The 17,913-nt window shown below is 45.4% G+C and overlaps 1 protein-coding gene across 1 annotated transcript in view; it reads right to left on the minus strand.

Annotated features, from left to right (window-relative positions):
• The window catches only part of ttbk1a (tau tubulin kinase 1a), a 79,634-nt gene that overhangs the window by 8,948 nt on the left and 52,773 nt on the right, over window positions 1–17,913 (minus strand). Inside the window, exons 9-15 of the mRNA XM_060911193.1 lie at window positions 10,643–10,708; window positions 10,282–10,374; window positions 9,934–10,059; window positions 9,655–9,803; window positions 9,117–9,321; window positions 5,971–6,062; window positions 2,926–3,385 (exon numbers count right to left, since the gene is read on the minus strand). Of these exons, the coding sequence (XP_060767176.1) occupies window positions 2,926–3,385; window positions 5,971–6,062; window positions 9,117–9,321; window positions 9,655–9,803; window positions 9,934–10,059; window positions 10,282–10,374; window positions 10,643–10,708 (1,191 nt within the window). The remainder of the gene's footprint in view (window positions 1–2,925; window positions 3,386–5,970; window positions 6,063–9,116; window positions 9,322–9,654; window positions 9,804–9,933; window positions 10,060–10,281; window positions 10,375–10,642; window positions 10,709–17,913) is intronic.

A 17,913-nucleotide genomic window follows, 5' to 3' on the forward strand; every position in this document is an offset into this window, starting at 1 on the left:
TACTCCCATCTCCGCTGTGGATCTTTGCAGCTCCTTCAGTGTTATCTTTGGTATCTTTGTTGCATCTCTGATTAACACCCTCCTTGCCTGGTCTGTGAGTTTAGGTGGGCGGGGCCTTCTCTTGTCAGGTTTGTAGTGGTGCCATATTCTTTCCATTTTGCTATAATGGATTTAATGGAGCTCCGTGGGATATTCAAAGTTTGGGATATTTTTTATAACCCAACCCTGATCTATACTTCTCCACAACTTTGTCTCTGACCTGTTTGGAGGCTCCTTGGTTTTCATGTTGCTTGCTTAGTAGTGTTGCAGAGTCAGGGTCCTTCCAGAACAGGGTGATTTATACAGACATCATGTGACACTTTGATTGCACACAGGTGGATCTTAATCAATTAATTATGTGACTTATGAAGTGAACTGATTGGAGCAGCTCTTATTTAGGGGTTTCATACAAAAGGGGGTGAATACCTATGCACACTCCAGATTTCCGTTTTTTCATCTTAATTATTGTTTGTGTCACAATAAAAAACAATGTGCACCTTTAAAGTGGTCGGCATGTTGTGTAAATCACATGGTGCTAACCCTCCAAAAATCCATTTTAATTCCAGCTTGTAATGCGACAAAACAGGACAAACACCAAGGGGGTGAATACTTTTGCAAGCCACTGTGTGTGTATATCTATATATAGAGGGTGGCACGGTGGTGTAGTGGTTAGCGCTGTCGCCTCACAGCAAGAAGGTCCGGGTTCGAGCCCCGTGGCTGGCGAGGGCCTTTCTGTGTGGAGTTTGCATGTTCTCCCCGTGTCCGCGTGGGTTTCCTCCGGGTGCTCCGGTTTCCCCCACAGTCCAAAGACATGCAGTTAGGTTAACTGGTGACTCTAAATTGACCGCAGGTGTGAATGGTTGTGTGTCTCTGTGTGTCAGCCTTGTGATGACCCGGTGACTTGTCCAGGGTGAACCCCGCCTCTCACCCATATACCCCTTTTCCACCAAAGCAGTTCCAGGGCTGGTTCGGGGCCAGTGCTTAGTTTGGAACCGGGTTTTCTGTTTCCACTGGCAAAGAACTGGCTCTGGGCCAGAAAAACCGGTTCCAGGTTAGCACCAACTCTCTGCTGGGCTAGAGGAAAGAACTACTTACGTAAGCGGGGTGGGGGGGCGGAGTTGCTAAGACCAACAACAATAGCAAGACCGCGAGAGGGCGCCATTTTTAAATAAGCGATGAGATATCATGGATGCAGTAAAGCAGCAGTCATCCATTATTGTTGTTGTTGCTGCTTCTTCTTCTTCTCCGTGTTGTTGTTGCTTCGATGTTCGCGCCAAGGTTTATGCAAACGCAGCGACGTAACTGACGTATACAGCGACGTAATGACGTGGCTCCCCTTAGCACCGCGAGCTATGGAAAAGCAAACTGGTTCACAGCTGGTTCGCAAATTGAACGAGTTGTGAACCAGCACCAGCACCGGCCCCGAACCAGCCCTGGAACTGATTTGGTGGAAAAGGGGTAACAGTCAGCTGGGATCGGCTCCAGCCCGCGATCCTGTAGAACAGGATAAGCGGCTACAGATAATAGATGGATATATATATATATATATGTGTGTGTGTGTGTGTGTGTGTGTGTGTGTGTATGCACTGAACAGGATTAGGTGGGTCTATTTGAAACTAATGGTTGAAAAGTCTTTGACAGCACCACAGTTACCATAGCAACACAATGGACATTAGTGAACGGTCATGTCCTCCATCTGTATTCTGACAAATAATTTATTCTCCTTGATCTTCCACAGACTAATTTATCAATGTCCAATCAGCAGAGATCAGGTAAGCCAATCCTAACACAGGAGGCGGGACTAATCACAGTGCAGGAGGCAGGATTTGTCGGAATACAGGGAGGGTACAACACAGTAAGAGTTAAATCTGTTAGCACACCCCAGGAAAAAGACAAGTACAATTACATTATTCAAACCGTAAACGTATTATTAATGTTAGTGACCAGCAGCTTAATAAATATCACACACACACACACACACACACACACACACACACACACACACCGTGATCAGTGAGGAATTAAACATGTTTTAGTGAAGCAATGGAAATCAAAAAATTGTCATAAAATAGCAAGTGTCGCTCTCTCACACACACACACACACACACACACACACACACACACACACACACACACCCCAGAGAGAGAAATGAATTACGAAAGTGACAGAGAAAGAGAGAAATGGGGAAACAGAGAGAGAGAAACGTAACGACAGAGATAAATAGAGAGAGATGGAGAGACAGATGTAGAGAGACAGAGAGCGAGAGAGAGAGAGAGAGAGAGAGAGAGAACCAAGAGCCACTTACATCAGGAGCTAGGGCGGGATTATCATTAACAACAAGACCAGCTAAAACTTTATGATCGCTGTTTAAAAAACAAACAAAAAACCCCAGAGCGAGCGTAGCATCCAGTCTGACTAATCCAAAGAAGAAATAGAAAGCGTAGTCTGTCACTGTTGCTGCTGTGCTCGAGCTGTTCTGTAAAATACTGTGATGCAGGGAGGATGTACAGCGTACAGATCTCTGAAACCCCATGCTGTCGTCACACAGTTTACACACGGGACGTGTTTGCATTCATGCAGGTGGGCAGGAATGAAGCAGAGCTCACAGTGAGTGTGAACCCATAGCAAGGCTCAGTCTTGTTTTCTATCGCTCACACTTTCACAAGGTGCAAATTCACGTCTTCATGGTATTTATTACATTTATTTACATTAATCAGCAGCAGCATCCCATGTGATGGGTGGAGTGAATTTAAATAGTATGGTGTTTAGGCCCCACCCCAAACACTACAGTTCATTCTTGACTAAATAATAGACATAAGTTGTAGCATTTGGGATGAAGCCCAACCTCCCTCCTAAGCACTGATCAGGTGGGTGTGTTCTCGTACCTGTCTGTGAGGCGTATTGGGCTCAGACTCTCTCCGTCTGGCTCGTCCTGAGTGACATGGTGATGGTGCAGGACTGTCTGTTGGTTGGCCCCACCCATGCCGCCTTGCCACCTCCCCTTCGGCCATGCCTCTAGTGTTCAGTCTTGGCCGTGTGGCCTGTTCCTCCAGGGGGCGGAGCTCCTCCGGCTCATCGTCCGTAGTGCCAGATGTGGTGGGTTCCGCCCCTAGTGGGCGGTGCTGGAAGTCCCTGAGCTCCGCCTCTTTGTCAATGATGACCCACTCCTTGCTGTCGAAGTCCTCCTCCTCGGCCAGTGGCACAGACCGGATAAAGGCGTTGCTGTGTGCCTCAGAACCATCGTTGCGGCAGCGGTCTCCACGACAACCATCAATGGATAGCATCTGGGCCGGCTGTGAGGAGTAAAGATGACGGGATGGAGAGCCGAGAGCATCCATCCGTGACCTGAAGAACAATAGTAAAACACAGACACACACACACACACACACACCCCATTAAACTCATATCACAATATTAAACTCATCTCATCTCATTATCTGTAGCCGCTTTATCCTGTTCTACAGGGTCGCAGGCGAGCTGGATCCTATCCCAGCTGACTACGGGCGAAAGGCGGGGTTCACCCTGGACAAGTCGCCAGGTCATCACAGGGCTGACACATAGACACAGACAACCATTCACACTCACATTCACACCTACGCTCAATTTAGAGTCACCAGTTAACCTAACCTGCATGTCTTTGGACTGTGGGGGAAACCGGAGCACCCGGAGGAAACCCACGCAGACACGGGGAGAACATGCAAACTCCGCACAGAAAGGCCCTCGCCGGCCACGGGGCTCGAACCCAGGACCTTCTTGCTGTGAGGCGACAGCACTAACCACTACACCACCGTGGGGAGGCTGACTTTGGTGTTCAAATACAAACAGAAGACTGGGACGAGTTGTGGATTAATCTAAACGGGTGTTTTACCACTAATAAAGCAAAGGAGTTACAATTTAGAATCACACACAGACTACAAATCACCCCATTGCGATGTAATAAAATGAACCCGGATCTATCAAAGTTCTGTAATAAGTGCAAGATTGAGGAAGGTTCATACATTCACTGCCTGTGGGATTGTGTACACATTAATAGATTTTGGGGAGAAGTACTCAAGGAAATCAATGTCATTGTGGGTAAAACAATTCACATCTCTCCTTTATTTTGTATCCTGGGTATGGACTACCCCCCAGATATCTCTGTTAATAAGTTGATACTTGTAAAAAATTTTGCTTTTCTGTGCCAGAAGATGTATTCTGTTAAAGTGGGTGTCAGAAAAGCCCCCCAGTGGAACACAGTGGGTAAATGGGGTATTGGAACTCATGCCACTTGAGGCCCTCAGCTTTTACTTAAAAGAGGAACCTTACAAGTTTGACAAAATTTGGGGGCCATTTATGACTTACCTGGGCCCTGACTGTTTAGGGACACTGACAAAAGGGGTATGTGGGTTGGCTTGGAGAGAATAGATTGTGATGTCCATATGATTATGCCTGTACACTCCTTATTCTTATTGTACTGAATTATTATTGTGCCTTTGCTTGATGCCAATTGCCATAACATGTAATTCTGTCTATGCTCAATAAAATAAAAAAATAAATAAATAGAATTGGCAATAGGTCATTAACATGACTGGGTATAAAAAGAGCATCTTGGAGTGGCAGCGGCTCTCAGAAGTAAAGATGGGAAGAGGATCACCAATCCCCCTAATTCTGCACCGACAAATAGTGGAGCAATATCAGAAACGAGTTCGACAGTGTAAAATTGCAAAGAGTTTGAACATATCATCATCTACAGTGCATAATATCATCAAAAGATTCAGAGAATCTGGAAGAATCTCTGTGCGTAAGGGTCAAGGCCGGAAAACCATACTGGGTGCCCGTGATCTTCGGGCCCTTAGACGGCGCTGCATCACATACAGGCATGCTTCTGTATTGGAAATCACAAAATGGGCTCAGGAATATTTCCAGAGAACATTATCTGTGAACACAATTTACCGTGCCATCCGCCGTTGCCAGCTAAAACTCTATAGTTCAAAGAAGAAGCCGTATCTAAACATGATCCAGACGCGCAGACGTCTTCTCTGGGCCAAGGCTCATTTAAAATGGACTGTGGCAAAGTGGAAAACTGTTCTGTGGTCAGACGAATCAAAATTTGAAGTTCTTTATGGAAATCAGGGACGCCGTGTCATTCGGACTAAAGAGGAGAAGGACGACCCGAGTTGTTATCGGCGCTCAGTTCAGAAGCCTGCATCTCTGATGGTATGGGGTTGCATTAGTGCGTGTGGCATGGGCAGCTTACACATCTGGAAAGACACCATCAATGCTGAAAGGTATATCCAGGTTCTAGAGCAACATATGCTCCCATCCAGACGACGTCTCTTTCAGGGAAGACCTTGCATTTTCCAACATGACCACAAACCACATACTGCATCAATTACAGCATCATGGCTGCGTAGAAGAAGGGTCCGGGTACTGAACTGGCCAGCCTGCAGTCCAGATCTTTCACCCATAGAAAACATTTGGCGCATCATAAAACGGAAGATACGACAAAAAAGACCTAAGACAGTTGAGCAACTCGAATCCTACATTAGACAAGAATGGGTTAACATTCCTCTCCCTAAACTTGAGCAACTTGTCTCCTCAGTCCCCACACGTTTACAGACTGTTGTAAAGAGAAAAGGGGATGTCTCACAGTGGGAAACATGGCCTTGTCCCAACTTTTTTGAGATGTGTTGTTGTCATGAAATTTAAAATCACCTAATTTTTCTCTTTAAATGATACATTTTCTCAGTTTAAACATTTGATATGTCATCTATGTTCTATTCTGAATAAAATATGGAATTTTGAAACTTCCACATCACTGCATTCCGTTTTTATTTACAATTTCTACTTTGTCCCAACTTTTTTGGAATCGGGGTTGTACTCTGTGTTTTGTTTTTATCTCAAACATTCACAGGTTTCGTATGTGAAAAGGACTTGTGTTCACACCTTACCTGAGAGAGCGCATCTGTGCGCTGGGAGACTCTGCCCCTCCTGCTACCCTCTGTGGTGAGACAGGACACACCCCTCGGTTCCCCTCATCCTCCTGAGCAAGTACAACATACACACTCAACATTTTTTATCTGCCATAACAAACACAAAGACCGACTCACAGTGACATTTGTGTGTTATTATTGCCAATAACAATCATTATTATCTTAGCAAGTGTTTAAAATCTGAAGTGAAGCTGCACCATATATATTTATGTACAACCCCAATTCCAAACAAGTTGGGGTGCTGTGTAAACTGTAAATAAAAACAGAATGCGATCATTTGCAATTCATGGAAACCCTATATTTTATTGAAAATAGTACAAAGACAACATGTCAGATGTTGAAACTGAGAAATGTTATTGTTTTTTGAAAAATATATGCTCATTTTGAATTTGATGTCAGCAACACATTTCAAAAAAGTTGGGACAGGGGCATGTTTACATACCACTGTGTTGCATCACCTCTACTTTTAACAACACTGTAAACGTTTGGGAACTGAGGAGAGCAGATGCTGTAGTTTTGAAAGAGAAATGTTGTCCCGTTCTTGCCTGATATACAATTTCAGTTGCCCAACAGTTCGGGTCTCCTTTGTTGTGTTTTGCGCTTCATAATGCGCCAAATGTTTTAAATGGGAGACAGGTCTGGACTGCAGGCAGGCCAGTTTAGCACCCGGACTCTTTTACTACAGAGCCATGAAGTTTTAATATGTGCAGAGAGCGGTTTGGCGTTGTCTTGCTGACAGAAGGAAGGTTTTCCCTGAAAAAGATTTTGTCTGGATGGCAGCATGTTGCTCTGAAACGTGTTTATATCATTCAGCATTAATGATGCCTTCCCAGATGTACAAGCTACCCATGTCATGTGCACTAACGCCCCCTCATACCATCACAGATGCTGAATGCTTTTGAGCTGTGCACTGATAACACGCTGGATGGTCCCTCTCCTCTTTAGCCTGGAGGACGTGGGGTCCATGATTTCTAAAAAGAATTTCTACTTTTGATTCGTCAGACCTCGGGACAGTTTTCCACTTCGCCTCAGTCCATCGTAAAAGAGCTTGGGCCCAGAGAAGGGGGCGGGGTTTCTGGATATTGTTTATATCTGATTTTAACTTGCGTTTGTGGATGCAGTAATGAAGTGTTTTCACAGACGATGGTTTTCTGAAGTGTTCCTGAGCCCATACAGTGATTTCCACTACAGACACGTGTCTGCTTTTAATGCAGTGTCTCCTGAGGGCCTGAAGATCACAGGCATCCAATGTCAGTTTTCAGCCTTGTCTCTTACATACAGAGATTTCTCCAGATTCTCTGAATCTTTTAATGATATTATGTATCATAGATGATGTGATCCCAAAATTCTTTGCAATTTTACATTGAGGAACTGTTGCACTGTTTACCCACGCAGTCTTTCACAGAGCGGTGAACCCCTCCCCGTCTTTACTTCTGAGAGACTCCGCCTCTCTGGGATGCTCTTTTTACACTCAATCATGTTACCGACCTGTTGCCAATTAACCAAATTAGTTTTTTTTTCGCATTACACAACTTTTTCAGTCTTTCGTTATCCCCATCCCAACTTTTCTGAAACGTGTTGCTGACCTCAAATTCAAAATGAGCATATATTTTTCAAAAAACAATACAATTTCTCATTTTCAGCATTTGATATGTTGTCTTTGTACCATACCTGTCAACCCTCCCGTTTTTCCCGGGAAATCCCTTATTTTGACTTATTTCCCGCTGTCTTCCCGTTTTTTTTATTTTCCTGAAAATATCCCGTATTTTCACAATATAAAAAAGTCGGTAGGTCCAGAATTCATGACGCGCCTCTGACAGGAGTTTACAGCAGGAAGTCAGGCCATGAATTCACGGCCCCGCCCTTTCAGGCATCAGTAATTATATAAGTACGTCCGGAGGCGAGGCTGAACAAGTGATTAGGTCCAGTGTTGCCAGATTGGGAGGTTTCCCGCCCAAGTTGGGCGGTTTCAAGTGCATTTTGGCGGATTTTGAACATATTTTGGGCTGGAAAACGTCAGCAGTATCTGGCAACACTGATTAGGTCTGAGGTGAAGATGACGATGCTAATAGCTAAGAAAAACATTAGCCTCTCTTTCTTTGATGATTTCAACAAGTGCGTGGCTGGAATGTTCCCAGACTCTTCCATCGCAAAGAAATTTTCCATGGGGAAAACGAAAGCCTCCCAAATAATCAAAGGTAAGCTACACATGTTTACATTAAGTATGTCCTGGCTAAGACCTCATAAATAGCCCAGTGTAAACTAATTGGTGTATTAACTGTTTTATCCACTCATTGTCTATTTTATTTTCTATCTGAAACTTACCCATTTTAAATCACTCTTGGTTTAATATCTATCTATCTATCTATCTATCTATCTATCTATCTATCTATCTATCTATCTATCTATCTATCTATCTATCTATCTATCTATCTATCTATCTATCTATCTATCTATCTATCTATCTATCTATCTATCTATCTATCTATCTATCTATCTATCTATCTATCTATCTATCTATCTATCTATCTATCTATCTATCTAGTGTTCCGAGGCCATGACTATGGTAAAACCATAATAAATTGCAATGGAATTGAATTTATTGACTGGTTATATAATGACCTTTCTTATTTTAACATAAGATCCATATTTTAGCCCTTAAGTTGGGAAATAACTGGTACCACTGAAAGCAAATAAAAATAAATGTATAGTTTATTCACAAATGCACTCTATAAACCATAAGCATATTGAGTTTGGGTCTTGGCTATCACCAACATGCACCAGAGTACAGGAAATCACAAATACTAGATAGAAAATTGCCCCCCATTCAACTACACACCCACTTTTGGTGAAGGGTATGACTTTCCGAAATTTTCCCTTATTTTGAGTTAAAAATCTGGGAAATATCCCTTTTTTTCAAACCTCAAAGTTGACAGGTATGCTTTGTACTATTTTCAATGAAATGTCGGGTTTCCATGATTTTCAAACCTTCACATTCTGTTTTTATTTATGTTTTACACAGCGTCCCAACTTTTTTGGAATTGGGGTTGTATGTATGTGTGTGTGTGTGTGTGTGTGTGTGTGTGTGTCCGCGCATGTGCTACCTTTCCCAGACTGATTCTCAGTTTGTTGCGGTTAATGTCAGTGCTGTCCCACTCATCTCCGTCAGGGGGTGCAGAACCGTTCTCTGCGGCTGCGGGTGCAGGATTGGGTGGGGCATTCTCCTGATCGCTCAGGTGCTCATCTTGCAAAACATCATCCGTGTTCTCTCTTTGCATGTCTCCAGGGACCGGGCTCACATTTAGCACTCTAAAGGTCAAAGATACGGGTCATAAATGCATTCATTCACCACTATTTCTTCATCACAACTCAATATGAAAAAAGACACAAACTTGCTTAAAACAAGCCGAAAGGCACAGAATTCATCGAGACGATGGAAAAGATGACTTGTAACAGGAAATTATAAATAAATAAGTTATTGGCAACATTATTTTAACTAAATAGAATTCTTTAAAAATAATTCTGAGACAAAAACAACTGTGAGCTCATTTTTACAGAAGTGGGTAAGACTGGGTGGAACAGAACAGTGGGTGAGAAATATATTATATACACTATTATTGTGTGTGTGCGCGTGTGTGTTACCTGGCCATGGCTGCAGTATGCCGTGTGTGTTGCTGTGTGGACTGTGCGTTTGCGGAGAGCATCGATTCTGTGCTGCTCTTCTCCCAGTCATACATCTCGTTCTCCATGGTGCGCTCCTTCATACTGTTTTCAAACACTGACATCAGCAGCTACACACACACACACACACACACACACACACACACACACACCCCTTCAGAAACATCTGCTGCCAATGACAGGAGATTGAACATACCCAACCTAGTACACCTGAGTTAAGAGAGGGGTCTGTGTGTGTACCTGATAGTCAGGTTTAGTATAGTAGTCCAAGCTTAAGATGTGCTCCAGGAAGATGTTGAACTCAGAGGGCATGTGCTTCAGCAGCATCCTGTGATCATAACGCTCCTTTACCTGACCGACCTGCTCCTGCACGCACGCGCGCGCACACACACACACACACACACACACACAGACACACACACACACACACAGCACCCTATGTAGCCCATAGTGGTGTTCCATTCTGTTCTAACCATTTCCACATTCCATCCTCACTGTATGCATACACGGTATATGTGACTCTGTGTACGTGTGTGTGTGTGTGTGTGTGTGTGCGCATGCACACACATACGCGCACAGTTCCAGTACCTTGTCTTTGATCTTTCTCCAGGGCAGCTGACCAACCGCAAACTCAACCAGCATGTAGAACAAAGACCACAGGTCATCATGGCGACCCATTTCCTGATTAACAGAAAATTACATCATTACTGACTCAACGTGTCAGAACATTCCATCCTGTACATTTACATTCCACCAACCTGTGTGAGCTCATATTCAATGTCAGTATCATAATAAGTGTATGACCTTTCATGTGGTTCACCATATCCCAGTAATGTGTTTAAATATAGATTAAATATAGATTAATTTTGAAAACAAAAATTAATGGTGTTATTAATGGGATGGACTGCAGACTATCCCTCAGTAAATCTGCCCCTTGGTACACACTCACCTTGTTTTTGTGAGCGTTGACTGAAGCGTACCGGACCGTGCCACGAAAACCAGCTACAGTTCTGGGCTGGGGGAAAGAAAAAAGAAGAAAAAAAGAAAAACCCACCCCACCAGATCATCATCATTACAAAATATATACACACTTTTTCTCAAAACACACACACTCTCTCTGTGAACTGTACAAAGTGCACGCTAACTGCTTAAATCAAAGTGAGAGCAGTTAGATTATATCCACTTGTTGTTAATGTTAAATTAATGGAGAAAGAAATTCAAGTCCTGTAACTCTATAACTCTAAACCCCCCCCCCAGTGGAACTCTATGCCCATCAGCATAGTGGCCTTTACACACCAGATACGGCACAAAACAGCAAAAAAAAAAAAATTGTGTGCAAATTTCTCACAGAAAGTATGCACATCAAGTCTGATACAATTTTAATATGTCGAGTTCAATTCTGTGCTCGTCTCACGCTGGTGTCAGTAAACCTGCCGATTTCGACCAAACTACAAACACGGACTCTATGAACTACTCTTCCCAGAACTCACAGCGCCCTCTGTCTCCTGACTATTAACCACAGCTGTCACTCATCACCCTATTAGTCTCTCTGCCTATTTAAACCCCACTCTCACACCACTTCACTGCGAAGTATCATTCTGCCTTTCCCAGTACATACCGAGCCTTGTTTATTTCTGACTGACGCACGTTTTCTTGACTTTAGCTTCTCCTCTCTCGTTTACTCTCTTGCCTGTCCTCGTTTGCCCGACCATTGCTAGTTCTTCGACCCTGATTCACGTCTCACATTTTGGCTTGTTCACTGTTTGCTCTACACTCCTCTTCTGCACATACGTCCGTAAGTGCCTGCACCGTGACAGAATACTTCATCATGGATGTAGCAGAAGAGGCGAAGCAGACAGCTCTCAACGCTCAGGGATGCTTGCTGGGAGAGCATCAGCAGATGCTAACTGACCTCAACACAAGGATGTTACAACTAGCAAATGTGATGTCGCAGGCCCTCGTACCACGTTCCAAACCAGCTCCAAGCCCAGTGCTACAACTCCCTGCCCCGGAGAAATGTGCCAGAGATCCGCTCGTATGTAAGAGTTTTGTCCTCCAGTGCTCAATGTACTTCGCTACCATGCCTAACCTGTCTGATGAGCACAAGATAGCTAAATTTCTCTCCTTTCTCACAGGTAAAGCCCTTCGATGGGTCAGTGCCATCTGGAACAATGGCAACGGACCCATGAAAGCCTATGAACAGTTTCTTGCCCAATTTAAGAAGGTTTTCGACCATGAACCTGAAGGCATTGAAGTAGGTGAAAGTTTACTCACCATGTCACAAGGTTCCAGAAGCGTAGCGGAGTAGGCGCTGGAATTCAGAACACTAGTGGCCGCTAGTGGATGGAATGAGCCTATGCTTAAAGTGGTCTTTCGCAAGGGGCTACACCCGGAAATACTGAGTGAGCTCGCCTGCCGGGATGAACAGTTGACACTGGATTCTCTCGTTGACCTTGCAATCTGTTTGGGCAATCTTCTGACTCCCTGTCCCTCTCTACCAAGCCTGCTCATACCCTGGAAGAGAGCTCTGCTATGGAAAGCTCCCACACCCGGTTAACACGCTCTGAGCGCATTAGGAGGAGAAAGGAGGGACTATGTTTCTACTGTGGCAGTTCAGAACATCAGCTCAACTGCTGCCCCGTTCGTCCTCCTTACTCATCTTCTGCAGAATGTCCTCCAGGCCACGCAAGTCCCTCTCGCAGGTTTACTTCCAAGTCATTCCAAGTTGCTGAAGTTGCTGAAGTTGACTTCTGCTACCCACGTCCTCTCTGCTCTCATAGACTCAGGAACAGAGGGGAACTTTATCAGCAGTGCAGTCGTCCAGAAGTTCAACTTGTCCACAACCCCACTTCAAAGTCAGCTCAACATCAGCACAATCGACGAAGAACCCATAGGGGAGGGTTGAGTCACTCAGTGTATCACTCCCATCCGCATCCAAGTAGGCATTCTTCATTCGGTGCTCATTTCACTCTGTCACCTCCACCGACCGACACGACCTCATTCTGGGTAATCCTTGGCTGCAACTCCACGACCCCTTGATTTCTTCGCAGAACAAGGAGATTCTGCAGTGGTCACCCACATGTTTTCAAGGCTGCATCTCTTGTCCCAAGATCACGCTCGCTTCCACTTCTGTGGAGATCCCCCAGCCTGACCCCACAGACAGTGTTCCTGAGTGTTATCTGGACTTCAAGGAGGTTTTTAGTAAGAGTAAAGCTTGCGGATTACCACCTCATAGACCTTGCGACTGCACCATCGACCTTCTACCGGGCACATCACCACCTAAAGGGCGCATCTACCCTCTCTCTCAGAAGGAGCAATCTGCTATGGAAGAATATGTACATCCAAGAGGCCCTCAAACAGGGATATATCCGTCCATCGAAATCTCCCGCTTCAGCAGGCTTCTTCTTTGTGGAGAAACGTGGTGGTGGTCTTCGTCCTTGCATCGACTACAGAGGGTTGAATCAGGTGTCAGTCAAATACCCTTATCCACTTCCTCTGGTCCCAGCAGCCTTTGAACAACTCAAGTCAGCTAAGATCTTCTCCAAACTTGACTTATGCAGCCCGTACAACCTCATCCGAATAAAGGAAGGTGACGAGTGGAAGACAGCGTTTAGTACGACTACCGGCCATTTTGAGTACCAGGTAATGCCGTATGGCCTCTCTTCAGCCCCTAGCATGTTCCAGTGTCTCATTAATGATGTGTTACGGGACATGCTAGGCAGATATGCCATCGCCTACATCGATGACATCTTAATATATTCCCCGGATGAAGAGAGTCACATCAAACACGTTAGGACGGTCCTCAAGTGTCTACTCCATAACCACCTCTACGTCAAAGCAGAGAAGTGCGAGTTCCATCAGCACCGTATATTGTTCCTGGGCTACATCAGCTTCGAAGGTGTTAGCATGGATGCATCCAAGGTCTCTGTGGTCACGTCTTGGCCCACTCCCATGTCAGTTAAGGAACGCCAATGTTTCCTAGGTTTTGCCAACTTCTACCGCCATTTTAATCGGGGTTTCAGCTCCAGTGCCGTCCCACTAACATCACTACTTAAGAAGGGGCCCAAGTGTCTTCTCTGAAACCCCGCGGCGGAAGAAACTTTCGGTTGCCTCAAGCAAGCCTTCACCTCAGCTCCCATCTTGCAACATCCAGATCCAACCAAACCCTTTGTATTAGAGGTTGACGTATCTGACACGGGAGTTAGAGCTGTGCTATCGCAACATTTCAGAGACAAACAGAACCTCCATCCAGTAGCATTCTTTTCCAAGAAACTCTCCTCAGCTGAAAAAAATTATGATGTGGGAAACCGGGAACTACTTGTCATAAAACTGGCCCTTGAGGAGTGGCGACACTGGCTGGAGGGAGCCACGCATCCGTCTGTTATTCTCACCAACCACAAAAACCTCAACTATCTCAGAAAGGCCAAGCGACTAAATCCTCGCCAAGCCAGGTGGTCCCTCTTCTTCACCAGGTTCAATTTTACCATCTCGTTTCGTCCTGGCTCCAAGAATACTAAGGCTGACGCCCTATCACGAAACTTTGCTCCCACACTCCAAGACCCTGGTACCCATCCCATACTTCCTCCTCAGTGCTTCATCCAGTCAATTACCTGGGACATAGATAAAGAAATCAGAGACTCTCAACCCCAAACACTTCCCAACGATCTTCCACGCAGACTCTTATATGTACCCAAGCATCTTAGGCGCAAACTGATTGCATGGGCCTACGCCTCACCAATCACTGGACATCCTGGGAGCCAACGCACCCAACAGATGATCAGGAATAAGTACTGGTGGGAAAACATGCTCACAGAAGTCAACCAATTCATCCCCTCATGTTCCACCTGCACCCAAGCCAAAGTTCCCAAAACACCTCCAGCTGGCAAACTTTGTCTCCTCCTGGTTCCTCAGAGACCCTGGTCCCACATCACCATCGATTTCATCACCGACCTCCCCCCTTCACTAGGTAACACAACCATCATGGTAACCATCGATTGTTTTTCCAAAGCCCTCAGACTCATTCCGTTACCTGGCATCCCCACAGTGTCCCAAACTGCAGAACTGTTGTTCCAGCAACTGTTCCATTATTATGGTCTCCCGGAAGACATTGTCAATGACGGGGCGCACAGTTCACGTCATGCTTCTGGAAGAACTTCATGGAGAGATTAGGAGTGTCGGTGAGTCTCACATCTGGATACCATCCTCAGTCCAACGGCCAAGTCGAAAGGGAAAATCAGGAGATCGGCTGTTTCTTAAGAATATTCTGTATGCGCAACCAGGGGGACTGGACACGCTTCCTCCCATGGGTCGAGCATGCACAGAACTCCCTCAAGCACTCAGCAACCCAATTAACACCATTTCAGTGCATACTCGGCTACCAGCGACCCCGTTCCCTTGGGACGACTCACCCAACCAGGTTCAAGCCATAAAGAACTGGCTCTCACGCAGCCACAGTTTGGGAAGAAATACACCAACGTATTGAAATGGTCAATGCCAAGTCCAAAGAGTATGCGGACAAACACAGAGCAGAAACACCCGTATACAATCCAGGGGACAGAGTATAGACTGCAGCCAAAAATCTCAAAGAATCCAATTCCTGCAAGAAATTACAACCAAGCTATAATCGGGCCAATCAAAGTCACAGAACACATCAACAAAGTGTCGTATCGGCTAGAGCTCCCCCTTCACAGCAGACTATCACCCACATTTCACGTATCCTGTTTGAAACCTGCTATCCCAGGCCCTCTTGCTGAAAACACACCCGGCCAGGAACACCCAGCCCGCGACCTGGAGGATGAACCCATCTACCAGGTCAACAAGATCATCAACTCTAGACAACGAAGAGGGCAGATCGAGTACCTGGTAGATTGGGAGGGTTACGGACCCGAGGAACAGAGCTGGGTTCCCGCCAAGGACGTCCGTGATCCACTTCTCAAGCAAGAATTCCATGCCACACATCCCGACAAACCTGCACCCAGAGGTAGGGGTCGCCCTAGAAAATCCGTAGCTCCTCGGTGAGGCTCTGTCAGTAAACCTGCCGATTTCGACCAAACTACAAACACAGACTCTATGAACTACTCTTCCCAGAACTCACAGCGCCCTCTGTCTCCTGACTATTAACCACAGCTGTCACTCATCACCCTATTAGTCCCCATGCCTATTTAAATCCCACTCTCACACCACCTCACTGCGAAGTATCATTCTGCCTTTCCCAGTACATATCGAGCCTTGTTTATTTCTGACTGATGCACATTTTCTCGACTTTAGCTTCTCTTCTCTCATTTACTCTCTTGCCTGTCCTCGTTTGCCGTTCGCCCAACCATTGCTAGTTCTTTAACCCTGATTCACGTCTCATGTTTTGGCTTGTTCACTGTTTGCTCTACACTCCTTCTGCGCATACGTCCGTAAGTGCCTGCATCGTGACAGCTGGTTTTGTGCCTCGACTGTCGGTAATGTCCTGAGTGAATTAGGGAGTCATCCAGCAGTGATGAAGACAATATACATAGACATGCTCTGAAAAAAGAGAAAGCTTTGGGTACAAACAACAACAACAACAACAGGTAGAGTTTCATCATCTCCTTCAAGAGTTGCGTCAGGAACGCAGACGACAGACAGATGTGAAAGCAGTCAAGTTTATTGCAGCAAAGCTGGCAGACAAACCCAAATCAGTGATCAAAGGCAGAGTCAACGAACAGGCAGTGGTCAGGCGAGGCACAGACAAAATATCAAAGGCAAAGAGCAATAAACAAGGCTTGGAAAAGTCAGGCATGGGAACACCGAGTGTTTACTTCCCAATGAATGTTTGACTTGAAAGTCCTTAAATGCACAGTAGTAATGAGGCTGTGATTTGGAACAGGTCTGAGTTATTATTAGTACTCTGGAGACTGAGAGCAGTGTGGTTGTTGTCATCCGCAGCAGCCACGTTTGAAGGCCGCTGCGAACTCTGGGAAATGGAGTCTTGAGTGTGAGCAAGTGCAGATGTGAGAAGTTGAAACTGAGAGACGGGATGCTGGACAACAAGAAAGAAAGCAGTGCTCACTGTGTTGTGTGTCAACAGGTGAAATAATATGGAATTTTATTCCCATCTTTAATCAAGGGTGTGCAGTAGTTTGTAGTATTTAGTCATGTGAGTGGGTCTGATCATCTCCAAAATGGTATATCTTGTGGGGTGTTCCTGGTATGCAATGGTTAGTAAAAGTGGTCCAAGGAACGACAACCGATGAACTAGCGACAGGGTCATGGGTGTCGAAGGCTCACTGATTCACATGGGACACAAAGGTTGGCCCATATGATCCAATCCCACAGAAGAGCTACTGTAGCACAAACTGCTGAAACAGTTAATGCTGACACCTTTGTGTTTTAGCCAGCTTTAACTGTTTCAGTAGTTTGTGCTACAGTAGCTCTTCTGTGGGATTGGACCATATGGGCTAGCCTTCGCTCCCCACACACATCAATGAGCTTTCGACACCCATGACCCTGTCGCCGGTTCACCGTTTGTCCTTCTTTGGACCACTTTTGTTCGGTACTAACCACCTGCATACAGGGAACACCCCACAGGATGGGCCATTTTGGAGATGCTCAGACCCAGTCATCTCGCCATCACAATGTGGCCCTTGTCAAAGTCACTCAGATCCTTACGCTTGCCCATTTTTCCTGCTTCCAACACATCAACTTCAAGAACTGACTGCTCTCTTGCTGCCTAATATATCCCATCCTTTGACAGGTGCCATTGTCAGAACAAAATCAATGTAATTCACACATTGGTATATCAATGACAAAAAAAAAAGCCCCTGGTGTGTAAAGGCCCTAACACTATACCCCCCAGCCTGTGACCCTCAGCCTAACACTGTGACAGTCAGTATAGCTCAAGTCAAAAATCCAATACATACCAGTATATGAAAAGTATAAAACCACCCCACAGTAACACACTGAATGTGACGTTGGAACATAGAGACAGAGTCTATTTGTCCATCCATCTGTTTGGACTCGTCATGTCCTATCCTGTCCTGTCAAGTCAGTCAGTGTATTATCATGGCGTTTGGATAGGTGGGTGGGCAGCACAAAGCAGCTTCACTTAATTTACTGAAATTGCACTCAAAATAAAAAGGGTGTCCTCTGAAGGGGGGGGGGGGGGGGGGGACAGATACCCCTTTTCCACCAAATCAGTTCCAGGGCTGGTTCGGGGCCAGTGCTGGTGCTGGTTCACAACTCGTTCAACTT

Source organism: Neoarius graeffei, chromosome 27 (genome assembly GCF_027579695.1).
Source record: "Neoarius graeffei isolate fNeoGra1 chromosome 27, fNeoGra1.pri, whole genome shotgun sequence".
NCBI classification, from domain to species: domain Eukaryota; kingdom Metazoa; phylum Chordata; class Actinopteri; order Siluriformes; family Ariidae; genus Neoarius; species Neoarius graeffei.